Genomic DNA, 24,233 nt, shown 5'->3' on the forward strand with positions numbered 1-24,233 from the left:
TTTTGATGAATTATAATTGAATAATTTAGCTGTTTTTATAATTCCATGGGTCAAAAAAAAGGAGAAAACTGACGATAACCCTGCATGTATTTTTACATGCCCACAGAGCCGGCTAGCACCATATGTTTGAAATCTATATGTACTGTAAATGTTCATAAACACCTTGGGGAATCTTTAATAATTTTGTGGCAACAATAAATGATTTTTAATATTTTATGAAAATAAATTTAATTATTTTTTATTTGAATAAATAAATCTCATTTTTTTCTTTATCTAATCTCAGTTTGTTGACACAACTTGCATACCAGAAAAAACGTATAAAAAAATGCTCTAAATTCTTATTCAGACAAATAAATTTTTATCATCATTTCTAATTTCACGATAATTTAAGCATTAAAAAACAGCAATTATTAATTTAAATAACTTTTTTGGTACTAAATTTAGAATTCCTATATTAGACATATCATGCGCCCTTTTTTCAAAAATTTTTGTTCCCCTTTTCCTGAGAATAAATAATTTGTATAAATAAATACCTAATAAATATAATAAATTATTGTAACAATTTACTTAAAAGATGAGTTAAAGTTTTTAATTTTTAGATAGTAGATTCCACTATTTGGTTGAGGATTGAGCAATATTGGTTGAGGTGTAATGAGGCAGCAAATGCAAGACTGTTTTAGGTTAGAATATAACATCGATTAGAGCCTGAAGCTCCAACCTTGATTCATGGTTGGTGTACAGTCAATCTTAAGAAAGTTTAATTTCACCTTCATGAAGACAATATCTTGTAATTGTATATAAATTTTCTTAATGTAGAAAAATTATTATTTAAATAACTATTATTAATGATAAAATTTTTTTAGAAACAATGGTTGGTGATTATGGACACACATCGGATTGTGATGGTGACATTCAGTACGATCCACCTTTTAATAAAGTGTCAGATACTTATCTGTTAGAATAAATTCATTGGAAAGTTAAACTGACAGATAGTAGTTTTGGGTTGATCCACAAAAATTTAAGTGCTAGATAAGTATCTAGAAGATATATAGAAAGAAGTGTGAAATTCTACTACTTTTCGTCTCCCTGCTCATATTTTTGAGTATATCAAAAAACAAAAGACCCTATCTTCTTCCGTATAAAAAAACGAAGAAAATAACATATAATAAAGTTATTTTGCGTTAAATATAAACATTCCAGCAACAAAACAATTTTTGGGGTGATTTTCTACCCCAGTTGTACTTCTACGTATAAGCCAAATATGTTGTAGTGTCTAGGGTTAATTTCGTTATTGATCACCTTATCTGGCCAATGGGCAACTTTCAGATAAGTCGCCATTTATCAGTCAGTTAGCGCTATCCGTAGGAGGATCAACACGAAAATACTTTAGCCAATAGATAAACCTATCTGTAACTCTTAACTGGAGGTGTATGAACTGACCATTAAATGTGTCGATTCGTTCGCCGTCTGGCTTCTCTTGTGTCACTTTAGGTGTCAAGGTCAAGGTATCATAAACCTGTGTTTTGTCAGTTTTTCTTTAAAACGAATTACGCAAGTGAAATGCGAAAGGGTCTGACTGTCAGCGTGGTTATATAACTTTCCATCTAGGTTGCCGTCAGATTCACCGGAAAACAAGGACGAATCTAGAAGGAAGTCAGTGTATAATTGCTTGTCGCTGTGGCATTCCCGGATTTAGAATAGGTCGCCTTCTGGCTACGTACCGCTTTGACGGACACGCGTAGTTGAGACAAACCGATGATGCGTGAACGAACTACGCTTCCTCTTCTGGAGGCAGAGTGAGACTTCGGTCTGGAAGCAGAACCTCCGCGTGATCCCAGCTAGAAGAACACGATTATTGTCCTCGCTAACTCACGCCTACTCCTGTTGGGGTGTTATAGGGGCCAAGATGACATTGTAACGATAGAGTATCGTAGTATAGTGGCGCGGCGAAAAGAGAGAAAGTAGACAGCGTAAGTAGTAGTGTCACTCTCTTCCCCCACCACTCGCTGTCACCTAGCTGCTAGTGATATACCTTTCGTCTCGCACCTTTTCCTCAGTCTTCTTCCGACTCGTCTAGAGGTGCTTCTCTGACGATTGGAAGCGACTCACTCCTGGCTACCTGGTGCTCAGTAGAGGTGCGTCTCTCTGAACACGGAGCCTTCCTTACTTCCTAGAAGGAGCTGTACTTGTTCCTGTAGGCGCTCCTGCGGAACAGTAACACCCTTCGCCTTCCTTCCTCTTGGTGAACCGGACTTTCCATGGGCGCTTCCATGGAAGACTGGTGAACCAGGTTACCCACTCACTTCCACCAGGACCGTTTTTGTCGAGTAGAGTCGCTCCTCTCTTGACAAAGATGATGCACTAGGTCGATTCCCCATCTCGAGGCGCTTCTCGGGTGGAGGAGACACCTAGTGAATATTACTTTGCACTAGCTTCGCGTCGGGCATGAATATTGGAACCGAATCCAATATCTAGCTTCTTCCCGATTACGAATAATAATCGACCTAGCGTGCACGACCCTAGTATCCGTCCGTACCGTCGTCTAGGGGGTAAATTCTAGAAAGTACTCCACACGAAAGTAATATGCGTCGTCCTGATCAACATCTTCGCCAACGTGGTAAATATGTTTAAATTCCTTTTATTCTGGATTAATGACGAGCGCGATTGGAGCTCAGCGAACGCTCCTCTAGAACAGCTAGTTCTTTTATCGTTGTTTTCTAGAGTTTAGTATTTTATTTGCGTTGTACAGATTCTTTCGTTCTTATATTATATTATGTAACACTTCATTTTTGTATATTTTATTATCCTTTTATTTTAACAATATATTCTCATTCGAAGGTCTTTAGACTTGTCAATGACTACATCTATCCTCTACATCATAGTAAGAAATAGTTCCGAAATTAATCGAAACATAGATGGCGCTTCACGCTATCTACCGAGATTTAAAGTAACTAGTCAAAATAGGTACTCGGACTCCATCCGGCGAGCAAATCCTTTGGCAAATAAATTCAGATCATTACAACATTGTGCATCCTCTTCTTGCACTCCAGACATTGTCTATCTTGTAGGAAAACAAGAAGTCATCACAAGGAATTCTATGTCGTAAGAAGCGTAACTAATCAAGATGACTGTAACTAACTGCTTCGCCATTTCATTGGGCACCCTCTTCTTGCACTCCAGACATCATCTATCTTGTGGAAAAACAAGAAATCATCACAAGGAATTCTATGACGTAAGAGGCGTTTTTCCATCCCCGCAGTACCTTGTGGTGAAAGTAGCGTAAAGAATAGGTCATGAACATCGTGATTATAGTCCTCAATGGACCAAGGTATCCCATTGGGCTTCGGCTCCTACCTATTAAGGCATGACGTACCGCTGTCTAATTGCCCACTTCGATAAGAGGATCGTTAGAGAATCAATATGTTTTTGGATATTATATGTATCCTGGGCATAATGTCTTGAAATGATTTTATGTAAAACAGTAATATCCTTATTTAATAAATAATTTAGTTTAATTTATAGTTATTTGTTAACGTTATTTCATTGTTGAGTTGAACTGTTATTAATCAAGCGAAGAGGATTTTAAGCGTTGAGTCGTCGTCGTCATCGTTGTTGTTCCTTTTTTAGCGTTGGTGAGTTTATTCCAGATTTTTATCTTGTCTCAATTGCCTTTGCACCAGCAATTATTTAGTCGGATCTTCCTTTGGTCAGCGTTGGTTTCGAAAGTGAGTCAAATATTATTTTTGAGTTCAAGGCAAAGGAAGAAGATGCGCCCAAAAAATGATCAAGAGTCCAAATAATCCAGAAGTGATGGAAGTATAACTGGAGAAAAAGGAGAAAGCACTTCCAAAGATAAAGATTCTTCAAGTCAACGAAGGACAGCGCCCTTGGATTATAACGAAGATTTCAAGAGAATCAACAATGTTAATAAAAGTCGTTGAGATAAAGACATATGCCAACAATCTAAAACTTAGCATCAAGGTAAATCCGGACGTTAGTCACACAAGAATAGTAGAAGCATGACCTACGAAAAAGGGAGACTTCCTGATTAAAATCAAAAGCGACTTCAGTAAGGAGCCTTCTACCTGCTGAGGTCACCAATGTAATTGGAAGCTTGGATAAAGTGCAGTCGGTGGATTGAAAAGTCATACTTGCGAACTTGATTCTATTGTCACCGAATAAAAAGACTGGAAACATTGTTTCATATAAAAATAGGCTTTATGTGTTACCCAATCAAGAAAAGAGTTATTATCATTAGGTGTCAACTATCGGTAGTGGGATAAAGTGTGTTAACTAATTGTGATTGTGTAATTTTGATCAAATCAGGTGATTCTCACAAATTACTGCGAAGATTTTACACATTCACAGCTTAGTTCGTACGTTTTAAAAATTTTAATATGAAGATAATTAAACATTGTTAAAGTGTATTCCTTAACATATTACATTTCTTGTACTTATGAAAATTTTAAAACTAAATTACTTAAGTTAATAAATATTGTTATCAAATCTTCAACCCATATCGATTTAACAGTGATATGAAGACTACTTTAGTTACTAAAAATTTATTTACTTGGCTTATATTATTTGAATAAAATGATTTTTTAGTGTAGATTTATTAGTTTATACTTAAATTAAGATTATCATAATTTTATAATTGCGTGCATGTTTCATAAAGCAAATTAAAAAAATTTAGATATATCTAATTAAAGCACTTTAATCTGAAAACATTATATAAAATAGTAAAAAAAAACTAATGGAACTTTGAAATGAAGTGAAAACATATATTTGACATTTACTTAATATAACATAAAGATAACCGTGCAATTTCTATTAAAAATAAACAAAATTTAATTTTTTAATATAAATTTTATAATTGAAAAAAAATCCACACTATTAAATATAAAATAATGTATCATTCTTTTAACAGAATTCAATTTACAAAATTATATTCGAATTTGTAAATTGAAATTTAACTACAAGTAAATAAAGCTGCAAAAAAAAATTGTAAACATAGGGTGCTTGGCTTGCAATGTATGAGCATGCAGGGTTAACATGCATTGAAAAGCAATAAAATTATATAATTTTATTGAATACATTTTTTTAAATTATCGCATTTTTGTTGTTTTAAATCTGAAATTTTATGAATTTTTTTTAAATGCGTGAATGTGAATGGACTGACTTAATTTGATATTCATATGGTGCTGAATATATATATATATAATATAGGAATTCGCAAAAGAGTACTACATATGATTTTCACATTTTTTTAAAACTTACGTTATCATTAATTGTAATTAATTTTTTTAATAACGTAAATAAATTCCTATTTTAAATTATCAATAATAATATTTTTAGATGAAAATTTTTTTAATTCAGTTCCAGTTTTTTTTTTGTAGATAGTGAAAATTTGATATGCTGTCGTATTTTTCTGCGACCTACTGTTACAAATTTTTTCATAGAGCCGACTCTGTGTGACATGATTACCTTGGGGTTAAGGTCACTTCCCTGTTGCATTAAAGTGCCAACTGTAAACCAGAAGCTGTTGGCTAAGGTGAAATCGTTGACGTTTCTCGGCAATGGGATGTCATCGTTGCTAGAATCTAAGGCGCTGAGATGACCGCCCTGATGAATAAATTGTGGCCCCCGCCAAGTGATGCGAAATCAAATGATCAATTACACAAGAGTTTTTCTTCATTGTTTACTTTAAAAAATTGCTTTATTTCAATTTTATTTTAAATAAAATTTAATAATTTTTGAAATTTTTTTTACAAAATTATATATAGGTAAGCTTTAATTTTTTAGAAAATCTTTAAACATAGTGAAAACTAAAAAGAATTTAATTTATATTTAGAGTTGGATAGAATCGATTAACAGGGATTAATTTACAATTTTAGATTATTTTCAGCATCACTTGGCAAGAGCCTACCTGTAGTGGACATTTGCAGCTTGGACATGGTTCTGGTTCTACCCATTCATATGGCGAAAATCTTGCCACTATCCAAATTGTTAATGAGACCATAACGTAAGCGCCCAACATGAATAACCAGATTTCCACAGCGAGAGGATTCATAAATGAGAAGAGTCGCGAAGGCATACGACCGGATACCTGAAGCAATCATACGTTTTAAATTACTTGTCTATTAAATTAAATTCTATTTTTACCAAAATTTGCAAATTTGGCTCATATTTTAATCCTTCGTAACAAATAAAATATTTCCATTTTATTTGACAAAAATAATTTTACCCATTCTTTTTATTTATTCAACAAAAAAAATTATGTTTATCAATTCATCATTTTTAATTATATTAATAGTGAAATTTTTTTTATATACTTTCAGAATATAAAAGCGGGGAATGGGTAGGACGATAATCTAAAAGAAAGAGAAATGAAGAACGAAAAGAAATCCATGAAGAAGCACCTCGTTGATTTATACCTTTGGGTTGAGTCCACTTCCTTGTCTTAGAAATGTTCCTGTGATGAACCAAAAACTATTGCTGACGGTGAATTGGTTTTCAATAATGTCACTTTCTCCAAGGCAGGGATGTGGATTGTGCCACTCGTATGGACTGAATCGTGCCATCACAAATAGAGTAAAACTAACCAACATGTAGGCTGCAAGTACGTACAACCAGATTTCCACAGCCAAAGGATTCATGAACGAGAAGAGCCTCGTTGGCTGACTAGATGGTACCTAAATTATGTTACGCTGCGATTTTAATTAAAACGGTTCCCCTAATATTTTCCATCACACGTTCATATGATTTAAGTGATATAATTTAATTTCATATTTTCTTATATAAACATATGTGTTTCATTTTTGACAATTAGATATTACTAAGAGAACATTACACACAAAAAGCAGTTTTAAAAATTTATAGTATTTATTTAATTATATAAACATATTCAAATCAAACTTCAAATTCAATTACATGAATATATTTTGTTAAAGAAGGAATTTTTAACAAAGTTTTAAATAATTTTACTGATCCCTGGCGGATCTCGAAATCGGAATGTACGCTTAATTCGTTGTACATTCGTTACACATTGGTTAAACATTTAGTTGGAGTGAAAATTGTGTAGAAAAATTCTCTTTTTCAATTGTAAATAGAAAAATTAATTAATTAATAAGTTATATAGTTTCTATGTTGTCATTTTTTTTAACAATTGAATTTTTGAAGATTGTTTAATGAGATAAATTAAACTTGTATAATCGAAGCAAATTGTTGTTTTTTAATTAAATTCAATTAAATTAATTTAATCATAATTTTAATAAAGAAAACTTTTTTCATCTTTCTTTATTTTATTATTATTTATTTTTAATATAAATGTAATTAAAAGAAAAGCTTTATTTAAAAGTATTTTAAAAACAACAATTTGCATCGATTATACAAGTTTAATTTATCTCATTAAAAAATCTTCAAAAATTCAATTGTTAAAAAAAATGACAACATAGAAAATATATAACTTATTAATAAATCAATTTTTCTATTTACAATTGAAAAAGAGAATTTTTAAAAAGGAGAAAGTATGAATGCTGCCACCTACCGTGCAAAGTCGGCGGCTCAACTTCTTTATCGACTATCAATTGGATGTGACTAGAAAATTCCCTAGCCTGTCAAACTCACTTATGCGAACATTTTACACTTTAAACTTTATTTATTTAATAATAACACGTTAATTTATCACAAATACAGCACAAATCTATCACTAAATACTTTTATTATTCAATTTAATTACACTTTTCCACAGTTTCCACTCAGTTTCTACACAATTTTCACTCCAACTAAATGTTTAACCAATGTGTAACGAATGTACAACGAATTCAGCGTACATTCCGATTTCGAGATCCGACAGGGATACAAAAACAATTCCAAATCATAGATGAGTTAGAATTTATATTATTTACTTATTTAGAAAATGGTAGTGGACTACACAGGGATAACGAACTCAAAACTGCTGGAGTTGTGAAGTTACAATTTTCTAAATTTTAATGGTCGCTTTATGACTCCAGCAGTACTTGACAACATCGGGAAATTTCGTGTGACATGAGAATTTTCGACGAAGAGTAAACAAAGCGATCTTCCTAAATAAATATACCGACGAAGTTCAGAAAGTGAAGGAATTTGTGAGATTAAAATCAAAAAGTGACAAAATTGATAATAAACGTCGATAAGTAGGAATTTTATAATTCGAAAAGTTTTGTAAATTCATGCATCTTAAAGCATCCATTAAAAAATTTTGTAGGTTAGAAAATATTTTTCATTTTATTTCTTTTTAATTTAATGAATGTAATTTAATTGTGCTGTCAAAATATTAGGTAAATAAATTTCAAAAATTTATTCGCAAATTAATATTAAGAAATATCAGAAAATATTAATATTAATATTAAATATCAGAATCAAAGTAATATAGATTTTTTTATCATTGAATAATGTCTAAGGTGTTTTTTTCTGTGGTATTTTGGCGAATGGAAATTAAATTCGAAGCTTATTTGCAGCTATTATTGTAAGTAATATAATAAAATTTATATAATGAATAATTTTTTTATATAATTTTTAATAAAAATAGATAATGAAATATTAAATTAAAATAGATAATTGCTGATTGGCTTTTTTTACTCATATTATTTCGAAATATAAAATTCCTCAATTCCAACTTATTGCAAAACAAAAGATTTAGAAATAAAATAAATAATAAAAAACAAAATGAAAGATTTTGAATAGAAATAGAAAATTAATTAGATTTATTAATTTAATTTAAATGTTTTGCAAAATTGTCAGAATTTATTTTATAAAGTTTATGTACTCTAATTAATTATCTATACAAGTTTAACCATTTTTAAGAGAAGAAAATTTTGCACACATATATGTTTGAAATTATTGAGCTGAAATTTTTCATAACTTATGTTTTCGTAATAGCCCGAAAATTGGAGATTAAACTTTTGAAACAAATAAACTTAAATGTAACTTAAGATTTAATGTCCAAGTTCCGAGCACGACCATATTTTCCTCCACATGTATCTACATATGCTACTTTCGAAAACATCTGTAAGTGTGTTTAAAGAGGATATATATGTTATAATGCATATATGCACCATTTTTTGTTTATGAATATGCGCTAACATATTCATAAATGAATTTACTTATACAGTTAAAAATGTTGAGACTGGTAGTTTCCAGGATAAAAATTTTCTTATTTTTTTATAGAGACAAAATTTTTTAACTGGGACATCTAAAATTGTGTTCTCAAATTTGAAATACTTTTAGACATAATTTATAGGAATGGCTTGAAACTTGTTACTCGGGGGTTTTTTGGGTCGCTCGTTACGAATATGATGTTGTATTATCAAAATTCATAATGGCGGATCTAATATGGCGGATGACAAAATGAAGAATAGATCGGATTTGCTTAAAACTTGTTATTCGGGGGTTTTTGAGGTCGCTGTTTATGAATATGACTTTGGATTTTTATAATTCAAAATGGCGCTATTGTGTGAGTGTGCCATTTTGAATTCTATAAAACTGACATCGGATTCGTAATCAGCGACCCCGAAAACCCCTGAGTAACCAGTTTCGACCAAATTTAATCAATTTGTAAAAAATTGTCCGCCATATTGGATCCGCCATTTTGAATTTTAAAAAACTGACATCGGATTCGTAATCAGCGACCCCGAAAACCCTTAAGTAACCAGTTTCGAGCAAATTTGAACAATTTGTAAAAAATTGTCCGTCATATTGGGTCCGCCATTTTGAATTTTATAAAACTGACATCGGATTCGTAATCAGCGACCCTTAAAACCCCCTATAATGCACTTCAAAGATAAATTCCTGTTAAAGAAAAATGTATGCTTCAAAGGGTTAATATAAAAACGTTGAATTTTATTTAAATACTTTAAAATTTTCTATATGACTATAGAGATCATTAGATATTTATCCGAAAGTGAAGAGACTGCAAAACAATTTAATGAGTTTCATTATTTTCACTGATTCGTTAAAAAAAATTAAAATTCCATCAAAGACTATAAAAATAAAAGAATAAAAAAAATATTAATTTTTTCTTTAAAATTTTGCAAAAAATAAATTAAATTTCCTCTTACTTTATTAATTTTTAAATCTCACATTCTATTATAAAGCACAAAATTCACTTCTCTTTTATATATGAAAGTTTTAAATATAACTACAAAGGATTTCTTTTAAATAGAAATGAATATGTATCATCCTTTAAATACACCGTTGCGAATATGTTTACATAGTAATTATAAATTCTGATATATATATGTATAGTTCACAAAATACATGTAACTTTTTTTCATTTTTAACATTATTGTATTAAAGAAACAATGAATCATTAAAAATGTTTGCTTTTTGTATGTAATTACGCAATGATAATTGTAATTATATATTGAAAATTTTTATTTTTCTCTCACAGACAAAGGAAAACCATTCTAGATTATACATATAAGTGATATTGAAGGAGAATCTACATATTATATTTATGTCTAAATATAATTATTATCTAAATAAATGTTATTTATATTGATATTTTTTTTAAGTCACTCACCTTAAATAATATTCCAATGCCAAGATTCATAAAGGGTTTAGTGAAATCTATTACACTTTCTCTAGCATAATTGATTGTCATAGACGCAACGGCTAAATCTGCTCTCTGAAATGGAAATTAAAAAAATTTTATAATTTAAAAAATAATTAAAATATAAATAAAGTAATATAAAGACAGAAAAATAATTATCAAGTAACATAAAGGGTCAGAAAATGGATTAAAAAAGAAGATGAGGTTGGTCAGCAACATTAAAGTTGTTTAAATAAAAGAATATTTAAAAATTTTAGCATTTTAATTTAGAAAATGTGTAAAAGTGTAATTCTGGAAAAATTAATTCCTCTACTATATTTAAAAAATATAATAAATAAATTTTTTTATAGAAACAATAATAAATAATTTCATAAAAAAATTCTTGAATAAACTTTTATGACATAGATTTCGAGATGACTTTTAGAGAGAGACTCAAGTTTCTCCATAAAATCTTTCGCTTGCTTTCAGCTTTGGCACTTCATGTCCATATTCCTTTTTTAATTTCAAAGATATCTTTTTCCTTATTGTTTTGAAAACAGAGAAGAACTTTTGTCTTATTTTCTTAGACTCTATTGTTTATAAGTTTCTTTCATTCTTATATGCTATACATTTTCGACAACTTGTATATTCTCTCATATAATAGAAAACGGAATTTCATATTTATTTTTTTTCTGATCAAGACTGAAGATTGATGAAATATTATTGTGAGAAAATGTAATTACTTGCATTATGAGCTATTCTTCTACTTTAATAAACTGCAATTTGATTTTTCAATTATATATATATAATTAAAAGATTCTTTTATTTTTCTAAATCAGATTTTTTTTATTTGAAAACTAATACAATAAACAGTTAGATTGTAATATACTTAAAAAAAAAAATACTTTCTTGTACAATTAATTCTGATAATAATAATTAAAATTTCAAATTGTATGCTAAAATCATTAGTAGCATTAGACTTTTATTTATAAATCAAAGGATATTCAATTTAATGCCAAATGGATTTATAAGCAAAGGGACGTATTAAGGACTATTGACTCAGCAACAGACCTTCAATATCCAGATTACCAATTAGCTACCTGCAACGAATTTAAGGTTTATCTAGACTTCAAAGCATCCTCTAGACCACTGCAAAATTGTTTTGTAAAAAGCATATAATATATACTAAGCAAAATCAAATCTTTTCATATAATATCATTAATTATAGAAACCTGAAAATTTTCTTTTGATGTTTGATATCGTCAAGTTGTTTTCCCTAGTTTTTGATGCCGTGGTCTATAAAATACGCCAATTAAATCTCTGTCAAAAGTTTTAGTAGAGTTTAATTTTTCCAAATTTTAGTCCATTTTTAAAAACAGCGGATAATGATTTGTCGATCTCAAAAAAAAAAAAAAAAAAAATCTAGGTTTGTTTGTTACGCTGGACTTAAACTTTTCAAATATCTTTGTCAATTAAATGAAATTAAAGAACGAATATTATTTTTGTTTTTGTAAAATATTGCTAATACTTATTCAAACTTATATATAAACATAACATGTTGTAACAATTAAAATCGTTTTCTTTTCTTTGGCTTAAATATGCCATTCCTGGTGGTTTTTCTCATTTCATAATTTATCGCGCCAGGCGCTAGCCTGATAGCTACCGCGACCATTGGTCGTTGATCGAATTAAATATTCCGGTGTCATCAAACCCCACTAAAAGTGTCTCAAAGATTGCGATTATAATCGCGGTCGATTTTGAAAATCAGGGGAAAGCGAGGTTTCATACCTAATGAGTGAAAATCCCTAACGTTTATGAGACTTCTAGAAAGAAGCTTCCATAAGACATGTAAGTCTCCTTATAATTTACGCGAATTTAATTTATGAGCTGCATCGCATTTTCTTACTATAATTTTCTAACCTAAATGGCTTGTCTCAATTTTATTATTCGCAACTATTCGTCAAATCTTTTTTCTAATTATATGAATTTCTGGAGTATAATATTGTGTCAACTGTCGTGAGTTGAACTTTTATCCTCTAAATTAATAATTAAAATCAAAGTCTGGCAAAGTTCGACACAATTTCTTACCTTTTCCATAAGTTCTCGAACAATTCCATTCCATTCTTTTGTTTCGGGATCATAAACACCATACATATGATCAGGCACTAATCGAATAACGTATTGAAATCCCACCTGTCCTGCTATCCATTTTAATAAATCAATGCAAAATCCTTCAAATTTTGCATTTCCCGTAAGATTTTTATCATCGCGAACCATTACATATGGTTTCTCCTAAAATTTAAAAAACTTAAAATTAGTTTTTCCCTTTCTCTTATGTAATGAGAATTATTTAATTAAAGTAAATATGGGAATTTTTTTTTCCAAAAGTATATTTCCTCTTATAAATTTAAACAAATTTTCTATGAGATATGAGAATTACAAAAACCTCTGCAAATATGATGAGAACTTCTTTTTTTTTTAAGTAAAAAGAAACATTACCTCTCTCGTCATTACGACAAGGGTAATGTTGGTGGCTGTAGTATCGTAAAAAGCTCCAACATCGGTAACGTTTACTCCACTTCCTGGCTTCCATTCGCCAACCTTTACGAGGTCTTCCCTTTTAAGCTTTAGCAAGTCCAGCTTGAAATTATTTCTCTTTCCTTCGTTAAATTCTATTCGTCCAGTCAGTCCATGTAGGCCTGCCTGTAACGGAAATTTTTATTATTCAATAAACAAGATATTTTTTAACAATATTTAATTCATATTTTTCAAAAGTTATTAAATAATTTTTATGTGGCAAAATTAAAATGTATACTTTTCCACTTTTAATTGAATATAAAATATTGTTAATAGACTTTTTTATATATAATTAACTTGCTTTACGATTTAGTGAAGTTTTAAGAGGAAATATTTTTATTAAATATTTCACAACATGAGTATATGTTTCAAAGGCTACTAAAAATCAATCCAGTAAAAGAGGAATTATTGAGCAAACCGTCTGCTCAATTGGCCTAACGACATGACAATTGAACTGCTTGCTCAATCATCCAATGCATTAGGCCCAATCAATCTACACCTATTTAGAGGCTACGCAAAGGAAAAATTGACTTAACTTTATATAAAACTTAAAAATATTAATAAAAATAGATAAATATTGAAAAATAAAGAATGAAAGTATCTGTAATAAGGAAAAACAAAGAGTTTCATGAAATATTATTCTTTTTTGTTGACAGTGCAACACTGCGCATATGATTCTATGGGTATAAGTAAACTTTTGTTACTAACTATTGATATTTACTAATTGAAAATTTCTATTTTTGAAGAAGGAAACATATAATTATTATGAAAAGAATTATAAATAAAGTGATTACATTAAAATACAATAAATTCAACTATTTCCTTCTGCAAGAAAAGAAAATTCAAATTAATAAATATCGAGTGTTGGTAAAGAAATATACTTTTACCTGCAGAATCACATGCACAGTAACCAAAAAAAAAAATATTTCAAAAAATTGGTCGTTTTTGACAACTACAGATTCTTTTACAGTTTATTTTTCAATATTTAACTATTTTTATTAATTTTGCTTCCTCGTGGAGGAAGCTTTGTAGTCCTTTCGTTTATAAAACTTTTCAAAGTGGCGGAAACAAATTTTTTTCTTTATAGAAACATGTTATATGAGATCCTGATCAATTGTCCGGATGTATGTATGTGTGTGTGTGTGTGGATCCCTTTTTCGATTAGAAGATAACTTTAACTGTTTTTAATGGATTTAGATAAAATTTGGTAAGCTCATTTATCATATTGATATCTCAAATCTGACCAAAGGATTTTGAAAAATACCCCCAAAAAAAAATTTTATCTTCTTTTTTCCAAAAATTTTTTTTTAATCGAAAAAATTTTTAAATAGAAAAATTTAAGGTTATATATAATAAAATCGTATTTCTTACGTCAAGACGAATCGATCGATATATATAAAGTATACATTTGAGGTAAATTTAAAGAATTAATGAAAGTTAAAAAATCAAAATCACATTTTGGCAATAAAATTTTGCTTTCTCCACGAGGAAGCAAATTTTTTTGCTGATCGTAAAGAGGAAGCAAAATGTTCATGTAATGAACATCTGAATTTACAACTTGTTTTTTAAGTTTTATATAAAGTTAAGTCAATTTTTCCTTTGCGTAGCCTCTAAATATGCGTAGGTTGATTGGGTCTAATGCATTGGATGATTGAGCAAGGAGTTTAATTGTCCAGGAGTGGGATTACAAATAGCGACAGCGCTACGAAGATTTCGCTACGTAGCGATTCAAAGCTACATTCACTTTAAAAAATTTTTTAGTTATCGGGTGACTGAAAAAATAGTATCATTTTGATAGATTTAGGTTGGTGATTGTTTTTCTGTGTATTTTTTCTCATATTTGCTTTATTTTATAATTTAACAATTTTTTTTAGAATCAAGGATGTATAAAATTCATAAGGATTTCCCACGATGATAAAATGAAGCAATTTAAAGAAGTATCTAAAAGGCTGACAAATTTTTCAAGTGTAACACTTCAAATCTCAAAAGTTATAAAAAGGCAATTCGAGGCAACGATAATTATTATTATATTAACACTTTTCTTTCCAATTTATATCATTACAAAAAAGCAAGAAACTAATTCAACTTTATCCAATAATAATAAACTATTTACTCTTCTTTTTTATATTAATAATTAAATATTTATTGCATTTATATTTATTATCTTTTTCATAGGATTAAAAGTTTCTATTAGACATTGTCTAAAATGGGAAAAAAAATTTAAAGATATAACCTCAGAAATAGAATTTTTGTTCTCACGCAAGGGTTCACTAAAAAAATGTATAGGGCATTTTTTGTGAGTTAAAGAGTTTTTCAAGAAATGAAAATTTAAATCAATTTAATTAAAAAATTATTAATTAATTTAATTAAAAAAATTTATCAATTTTTAAATTTAGGCTGGTAAAGAATATCCTAATTTTAAATCTCATGCAATTATTATTTTTAATTCTTGCAATAAGATTAATTTTCTTAATTTTTATTTATAAAATTAAAATAAAAAAATTTATTTCCCTTTATAAATTATTTTAACATTAAACTAGATAATTTAATTTTAAAGTTGTTATATATTAAATTAATAGGTTATTTGCAATATTAAAGTATAATTTATTTCGTCACTAGTTAATTATTTTACTTGAAACTAAAAGTTGGCAAACATGAAGTTAGAGAATTGATTCCACCTTCATGTTGTGTTTGTTTGCTACGTAGATAAAATATTTCAGGAAATTGACATGAATTCTATGTCAATGTCCTTATCTAGAGGGATTCTGTTTATATTTTTTTCTAAATTACCATCTTGCAGTTTAAGCTTTGAAGAAATTGTCAACGGTATTTTATTTTGGTCATGATTTGGAACAAATTTCACTAACAGTATGTAAGTTTTATATTCTAAATAACGAAAAGCGGTATACATATCGACTGGCGCTATTTGTAATCCCACTGCAGATGTCGTTTGGACAATTGAGCAGACGGCTTGCTCGATTGTCCAAACGGCTTGCTCAATAATTCCTTTTTTACTGAGAAGTGGAGTTCATTAAGAAAGATACACGTATAAAATTTTGTAAAACCCTCTTGTTTTAAATGAAAACTGATATTGCGATTTTAACATACTCTCTCAACTTTTTTTTCCCAACTGAAAATGTAAATACATAAGGACGTCTCAGAATTTATATATAAAAATGATATGCTTGTGCTTTCATATATATATATATATAATGTAACTCCAAGAGGTTTAAAGAGATCAAACTCTGCCTCGCTCTTTGCTTGGGAATCAAGTTTTGAAAACCTTATTCATTCAAAGAAGTATTTGTGCATTGAATTAAATTTGGTTCTCGTATTTGTTAAATTGATATGAATAAAACTTGAAGAGATCTTTGATGTACAGAAAAGATTTCATAGCATAAAGGAGAAGTCTTTTTTATGCATCACATTAAGTCAAATACATTTACGCATAAATAAATTTCAATAAGAGTTGTTATCAATAGACACAAATCTATTTTTTTTTGTACATAGATAGAATGAATTTAAAATAAAGTTTTCTGCGTAAAATGAAAAAAAATAATTTTTTTGTAATGGACAAAAAAAATTTAATTGCACCACCTAATGATATAAAATCGACCACTGGGGGAATTGAAAAAAAAAATTGATGAAATGAGGAAATAATTTGGATAAAGAATTTTTCTTTGACACTGAATTAATTTTGATTTAGGTATGTTCATCTTCGTGGTACAATGCAGGCGTGAAAGGCCGGCTATTCAGAAATTTTCCAGTAGATTCGCTCCGGCAGATTTGTGCGTTAATTACCTCAGGGTTGGCACTAACTCTACATTGTATCCCGAATCAGCTCATGCACACGCCAATGGGGAATGAATTACGTTTGGCCATGCCAACATAAATCCATTTACAAACACTCAGTACTAGAGTGTGTCACAAGGGTCTACGCGTAGATTTTCCTCTCGGTATCTAGTATTATGGAGTAATTTTGTTGACATACGATTATATTCATTTCATTAATGTATACATGATATTCCAAATTATTATGAATTATATGTCTCGCATATTAATTAAGTTTATTTTGTGTCCATTTAAGGACATATGACTTATGTTCAGGTTTGATTTGACGCAATGGGGTACTTCATGTCAGTTTAGCATTATTACCTGTTTATTTATTATTATTAGTTATCTACGCCTTTGTCAAGGTCATATTATAAGAAGGATTGTTGACATTGCCATAGAGCAGGGATAGGACTAATTACTTTGGAAATAATGTGGGGTGAAGAGGAGCTCAGTTCGATTTTAAGAATCGAGAAAGTTGAAGTCCATAATGTCCTAGGACACTTTGGAACGTTCTACAGACATCTTGGCGGTTACACTCGAGATCCGCGACCTGGATTTCCTTACGCATGAAGCAGAAGTCCAGGAAGCGTTGGAACGAAAACTCGGAAAGCCAGGAAGCAGGAAGGTGATGGTCTTAGGACCCAACAAGCGAGGGATGAACCTCGCAGTTGTTTTCACCGACCAAGAAGAGGCTGCCAGACTGGAGAAATGTGCTGCTGCTTTATGTGCTGCCAAATAAGAAACAGACTCATGGTCGTCCGGTGTCACTGATGCCTGGGTTACGTCCATGTAGCAAGAAGCTGCAAGAAAGCAGACAGATCGACTGCGTGCTTTAAGTGCGGGGAAGTTGATCATAAGTTTGCAGATTGCAAGAGCAGCCCCAGTTGTTTCTTGTGCAAAGCAAAGTCCGGCGACAGGGTTCCTCTCAACCACGTTGCTGGAAGTGGAGCATGCAGAGTCTTTAGGTCAGCTCTCGCGAAAGCCAAGAAGACTCTCGCAAGAACCAAAGCCAAGTAGGCCAGAAAGATAGGCAACGACAAGGGTTGCGATAGCAAGATCCCAAGGACCTTCACCTACGAAGTTTAAAGCTTGACGGCAGTTCCGTAGTGTAAGGATTAGTCCATCCAAAGAGTGTGGTTTCTAGTGGGTCGACCTGAACAAGAACGGTCATACCCACATAACCTCGGAGCACCGGGTTGTTCTTCCCATACAAAAAGCAGAAATGGTATTGCTTTTGTAAATTAGTTCACTTTTTGGAGGAGTATCTGTTCTATTTCCACACAAATAGCGATGTTTAACTTCTGATAAAATGCATTTGCTTTTCTCAAGGAAATCTGTTCATCCTTCGAGAAACAGCAGCGTACTTTCACACCAAGTTGCACAGCTGATTCGTATTTAACGCAACTGCTCACATGGCAGGTAAAATAGTTCTATCTTCTTTTCCTCCGTGAAAGTATTTTCCGTTTCAGTAGATAACATTGGATTAGTCAAGGTGGATTCAAGGGGTTTAAATATTTTAAAAAGTAATAATTAAATTAATAGATTGATAATCTTTAAAATACAATTGTTGATAGAAATTTTAAATCCTTAAAACCTAAAACTGCATTAATTATAATAATTTTTTTTTGAAAACATTTACTGTCTTTAAAAAAAATGTTGGAAAAAGTTTAACCATTCTTTTTTCTATTTATACAACTAATTTCGTTCTAATTATGGAATTAAAATTAAATATGAATTTAATGAATCATTTTATGAAGGCGTTTATTATAAATGAAAAGTAAAGTTCAAATGACCATTCTTTTGTGTAGAGAAATCTTTTCATATGCCAATAATCATAATTATATTCAGAATTTACTGTCCGCTAACGACCAATGTGAAACGCCTTTTCCTTGCCTCTTTCTTATATTCAGGAAAAAACGTTTTCATTTCAATAATTTGGCCATTAAAATATTCTTTAGTAAAAATTCCCGCTTACTATAACATCACCTAGACTATTATCAATGATAGTCTAATCGATTATAATTCATGTAGATTAGAAATTATAAGTAGAAATTTATTTAGACAATTCTTACCGAGTTAATGTAGTTGTAAAGGGACGATCCATCACCCCAAGGTTCTTCTTTTTCACAGGATAAATTTGCAGGTTTGAGAATATGACTGCCATCAAGTGCAGCCAATCCATGTGCGAAAACTTGTACACTATCGTACACAAGAGCTGGTTCTGCCTAAAACATAAATTATTGCTATCATGTAATTTAAAAATATAAATTCATTTTACTTAAAAAGTTGAGTTTTTTTTAATACCAATGAAGAAAAGTTTTAAGTTGCTGTGTGATGTGTAAAAATTCAGAAATAGTTACTTAACTTTCAATATAAATCTGTATTGAGCTTAGACATCTGATTATCCTTTTTGTCTTGTTTAGAAGTCAGAATTCAAATCTACTTGAATAATATGTTTGCAAACAAATTGAATTTCTCTTAACACAATTGAATTACAAATAAGACTGACATTCAGTTTCCATAGCTTTTATCCGTACCTAGTCCTTTCAAATTACTATCCTCTTCCAGTAAATTGTCCTTTGAACCCAAATTCTATTTCATTCCATTGATTTCAACTCATCGTTACGTGCATTACAAGGAAAATAGATTCTCTACCTCTAACAATCTAAAGCCAAATGGCTTTAGATTGTTATGAAATGATTTTGATTGTGATGGGAAAATTGTAAAGAAATAACTTTTTTTTCCAATAGTCGACTTAATTATAAATGTTTATTACCCTAATGTTTGAAGTATGAAAAAGAATTTCAAATAAATACTTTATCAAAGACGATTATTGGAAATTTAAAAAAAATTGTTCTGATAAAATCCATCATTTAACAAAGCATTCAAGTTGATTCTGGACCTACTATAAGTGTAGCACTTGATAATGATATTGAAAAAGGAGAATATCTATAATACATTCTGTTTAAACTGGCAGATTGATAAAATGCTATTTTAAAATATACTAATATCCCCCTTAAAAATGAAAAGTAAAATTGGTTTTTATAATCCGGCTCAGATCTATATTTTTAAAGAAGAAATCAAATTTCATTTTATATAGTTCATGTGATTCGCATCATGAAAAATATAATATATTTTTCAATTATATAGAAACATAAAAAGTTATATAATGTAATAATAAATTTTATTTATTTCTTTCCCCTTTTTTTAAGTGAGTAAATTAATAAATGATAAGAGAAAGGTCAATGGAATATAAATTTTCCAATCTTTTACATCAAAGGTGGCGTTTCATAGGTAACATTTGCTATGCTCTTCAGGCTACTGTTTATTTAAAAATAAAAAATCACTTCAAGTTAGAAAAGAGTTGATTCAAAAGATTAAACAATATTATTAAAAAATAAATCAAATTATTTTTTTTTTACCTGACTAGTTCAAACATATTAATATTTTGCATGGGAAAACGTCGACAGGAGTTGTCGATAACTGACGATATGAAATTTTTAAAGAAAAATAAGTAAGAAAAACTGAAATAAAAGGCATGGAAATCAATTAACTCCATCAAAACAAATTGAAACGCACGTGAAAGAAAACAAAGATAAAATGTTATGAATTTAATCGTCGGATTAAAGGATAAAATGCTCTACTCGGAGAGATAAAATTTTTTATTTTGTAAAACGTAAATGGGTACAATTTTATAAAAATCATTTTATTAATTACTAAAATCAGTAAACTTTAACTAATTTAAGTTTTAAATTTAATATAAAACAACTTGATATTTTAAATCTTATTTTACATTAATTCAAAATATTAAGAATTAAATAGAATATTACAATTAATGAAAAATAATTATAAATAACTTTTAGTTATGCTCTGCATTGATGATTGGACTCATGATGGGAAAAAATGATTTTAAAACAATTTTTATGGTTTATTTATTTATTTGCTTATGCCTATTTTAGCCGATATGAAGCAGTCTAAAAAATGAAGTCAAAGCGACTTGATATGTCTTGTTAAATGTTGAGGTTTATGTTTCTAAAAATTGAAGAGTAGACGAATAAAAGAGTTGTATTTTAATAGAAAAACCAATTTTAAATTAATAAACTAAAATTGACACTAGAAGAAGCAATGATTTTCTTCAATTTAAACTGATCAGAAGTATTTTCCTACCTTACTGATTATCATTAATTACATAGCTTAACGTCAATGCGAGTTATGTCTTTTACTGGAAATATCAACCCCAGTGTTGTGCTAACGCTAATAAGTTTTACGAACCGGAGAACAGTCATTGCAACCCTAAATCGAAAGCGAGACACCTGTACGCCTTTTTTCTTCCAAAGGACAGTGTTACAAGGGTATCTAGTCAGCAGCATCTTTTTAAAGTAAGACACCATTGCAAAAGAATAAAAAAAATTCTGCGTAGCTAGAGAAACTAATCTTCCAAAATAAAATTCAGAAATCATAATAATCATCAAATTAAGCAAAGGATTAATTCACACATTTCTCATTTTTTGAACTGACATTTATTAATATTATATTTTTCACCCATGAATTTTAATTAAGTTAAATCGAGAAACATCTTAGGGAATATACAAAGTTCTCAAGGTTTTCAAAATTTAAATTTAAGTACATTCAAAATTATTATTCTTGTTTATTTTAAAAAATATCCTGTGGAACATAACATGAAACACATGCTTATCACATGATTCTTCTCAAAATAATAATATTAAGAAGGTTACACACAGATTTTTCTTTAGAACGGATATCCTTTGGAATTTATTAACAAAAATCTAAAAATAAGATCATATAAGTTTAAATCAACAATAGTTTTACATTCGAATGTCAAAAGTTAGCATTGATTTTAATAGCAATTATATGCAATATTCAAACATCTTGAAAGATTATAATTTATTGTCACTTCCATAGGTTAACAAAAACCTGACAATGAGTTCTGTTGTTAAATTATAGACAAAGACCAAACAAACAAATTAAAGTAAACTGGCATTGTTTATAAGTTTAATTGTAACAATTGCTCTACTACTTTTGTTACCGTTATAATAAATTTATTTCTGTTTAAAGTTATATTTTATTATTTTTTAGTTTTTCGTTTATTATAATTTTCGTTATATTAAAGTTTTCATTGATAGAAAGGTACGGTCTATTTTAACGCCGGAAGATCCTTCAGGTCAATTTAACATTTATTATTATATACCTGTTCGTTTATTACTATTAGTTATCTTCGCCTTTCTTAAGGCCAGGTCAGGAGAAAGATAGCTCATATAGCAGTAGAGAAGGGATTGGGCTAATTACGTTAGAAATAATTATGGATAAGAAGAGTAGTATCAAATAAGACAGTGAGTGAAAAGGTTGACCATAGGAGCTCCTAAAGAAAATAGAAGCAATAGGTCTAAGAAGAAACGGGTTCTCACCAGTGTCAGCAATGTAAGTACAATATCATTTTCAATAACTTCAAATAACTTTAAATAATACGGTACAAGGTTCGTATATTTAAAGTGAAGGCGATCGTTGCCTTATTGATGGCGACAGGATTACTCCTGGTATTGTCAGAAATAAAATAATTTTAATTTAAATAATATTGTTTTCAATTTGTTATGTATGTACATACGTTTAAATATATATAAAGTGTATTAATAGTGTATATTAATTATTAAATAAAAAATTAACGATATTCAAAGTATAATTTCCTTTCATGAACATTTCAGTCACATTTCTACCACTTGCTTTCAAATGTTCCGGTTATTAACAACTTTCATCGGCGAATCAAAACACAGTTTGGAAATGCGAATTAAAGAACACAAAAATAAAAACATTGAATCTGTTTTAAATGAACATCGATCTATTCATAATCATTCTTTCAATTTTGATGAAGTTAAAATTTTTGATTTTGAATCTATTTATAACAAAAGATTGATTTCAGAAATGTTACACACAAAAATAATAATAATAATAATAATAATACAATTAATTAAAAGAAAGATATATTCAATTTCTTAGTAATTTTTCAAAATTTCTATACTAACCTGGATAATTCCAGTTCTATTAAGAATAGCGTGTCCAATGGGTTGAAAACGTTCCATTTGTCGAAGAACTTCGACAACCTTCGGCTCTTCAAGATCAACCAATCGAAAGGCAGTCATGTTCACGCTATTGTACTTGAAGTCTTCTAAATCAAATGTTTCTATATCCTAAAAGTATAAAAAAAAATTGCAATAATTTTTCATTTTACTGTAGAAATATTTCAATATCTAAAAAAAATTTTAACATAAATTATATGCAAAAATTGATTTCATTTAAACATCTAATTATTTAAATTTATTTAAATTGAATACAGATGCAACGTAATTTGGTCGACGAAAGCTTATGTGGCTTGCAGTGTTGAAACTGCTTGATTTGCTGTAGGTCGGGTCTATTAGGCCATGTACGAAAATTGATTAAATCGATAGAGAGTGAACATTTCGTAAATCTTGACTTCAACATTTATATAGATAGAGGGAATTGAGCTAAATTTGTTTAACTCTAGTGTATGTGTGTATGTGTGTTTATGGAGAAATTACCATTCCAAAAAACATGTCTCTAAGAGCTATCTTGTTTGCGTCGTTCTGTGCAAATTGGGATCTTAAACAAACATAGATAGTGGAATCTCTGGTGTATACATCAAACGTAACAAAAACTTTAAGGAAATCCCTCATACACAAAATGCTTTTATACTCAAAGTTGATTTGTAGTTGATTTTATTTTTAAATAATTATTTTCTTTCTATTAAAATTAATTAAGAGGCAAAGAATAATTAAATTAATAATCTATTCTTCATTAGTAATAATGTTTAAAATTAAAATTTTCATGAGAATGTCTTTTTTTAATCTTTGATTGATAATAAATATAAATTGATATATTATTGATAAGAAAAATAAATTTACTCGTATGTGTTAAAAATTATATTATTTATTTATCAAAATAAAATTTATAGACAAATAAAACTTAGGAAGAAATTTAATGCAAATTCAAAATGTACATAATACTTACAAATGTAGTGAACATATAATGATATCGGAAATCGTTCATTTGCAATTGTAATATCTGAAACAAACAAAAATCAAAAATCATCCAATGCACTAAATGAACAAACCCTCACAACACAAGGATATTCAGGATATCCCTGGGACGTCCTGGGGATATCCATTTGCTTTTGGCGATTCGGATATCCCTAAGATATCCTCTGGATATCCATGGACAT

General features: G+C 29.4%; 1 protein-coding gene across 1 annotated transcript in view; it reads right to left on the reverse strand.

Annotated features, from left to right (window-relative positions):
* Window positions 1–24,233, reverse strand: part of LOC127281518 (glutamate receptor ionotropic, kainate 1) — a 154,142-nt gene that overhangs the window by 25,666 nt on the left and 104,243 nt on the right. Inside the window, exons 6-13 of the mRNA XM_051305243.1 lie at window positions 24,023–24,076; window positions 23,020–23,184; window positions 19,054–19,206; window positions 13,070–13,273; window positions 12,659–12,862; window positions 10,562–10,666; window positions 5,927–6,106; window positions 5,485–5,622 (exon numbers count right to left, since the gene is read on the reverse strand). Coding sequence (XP_051161200.1) covers window positions 5,485–5,622; window positions 5,927–6,106; window positions 10,562–10,666; window positions 12,659–12,862; window positions 13,070–13,273; window positions 19,054–19,206; window positions 23,020–23,184; window positions 24,023–24,076 — 1,203 coding nt within the window. The remainder of the gene's footprint in view (window positions 1–5,484; window positions 5,623–5,926; window positions 6,107–10,561; window positions 10,667–12,658; window positions 12,863–13,069; window positions 13,274–19,053; window positions 19,207–23,019; window positions 23,185–24,022; window positions 24,077–24,233) is intronic.

The sequence above is a fragment of the Leptopilina boulardi genome, unplaced genomic scaffold, assembly GCF_019393585.1.
Source record: "Leptopilina boulardi isolate dan_hultmark-lab unplaced genomic scaffold, ZJU_Lbou_2.1 LbouV2_273, whole genome shotgun sequence".
NCBI lineage: Eukaryota > Metazoa > Arthropoda > Insecta > Hymenoptera > Figitidae > Leptopilina > Leptopilina boulardi.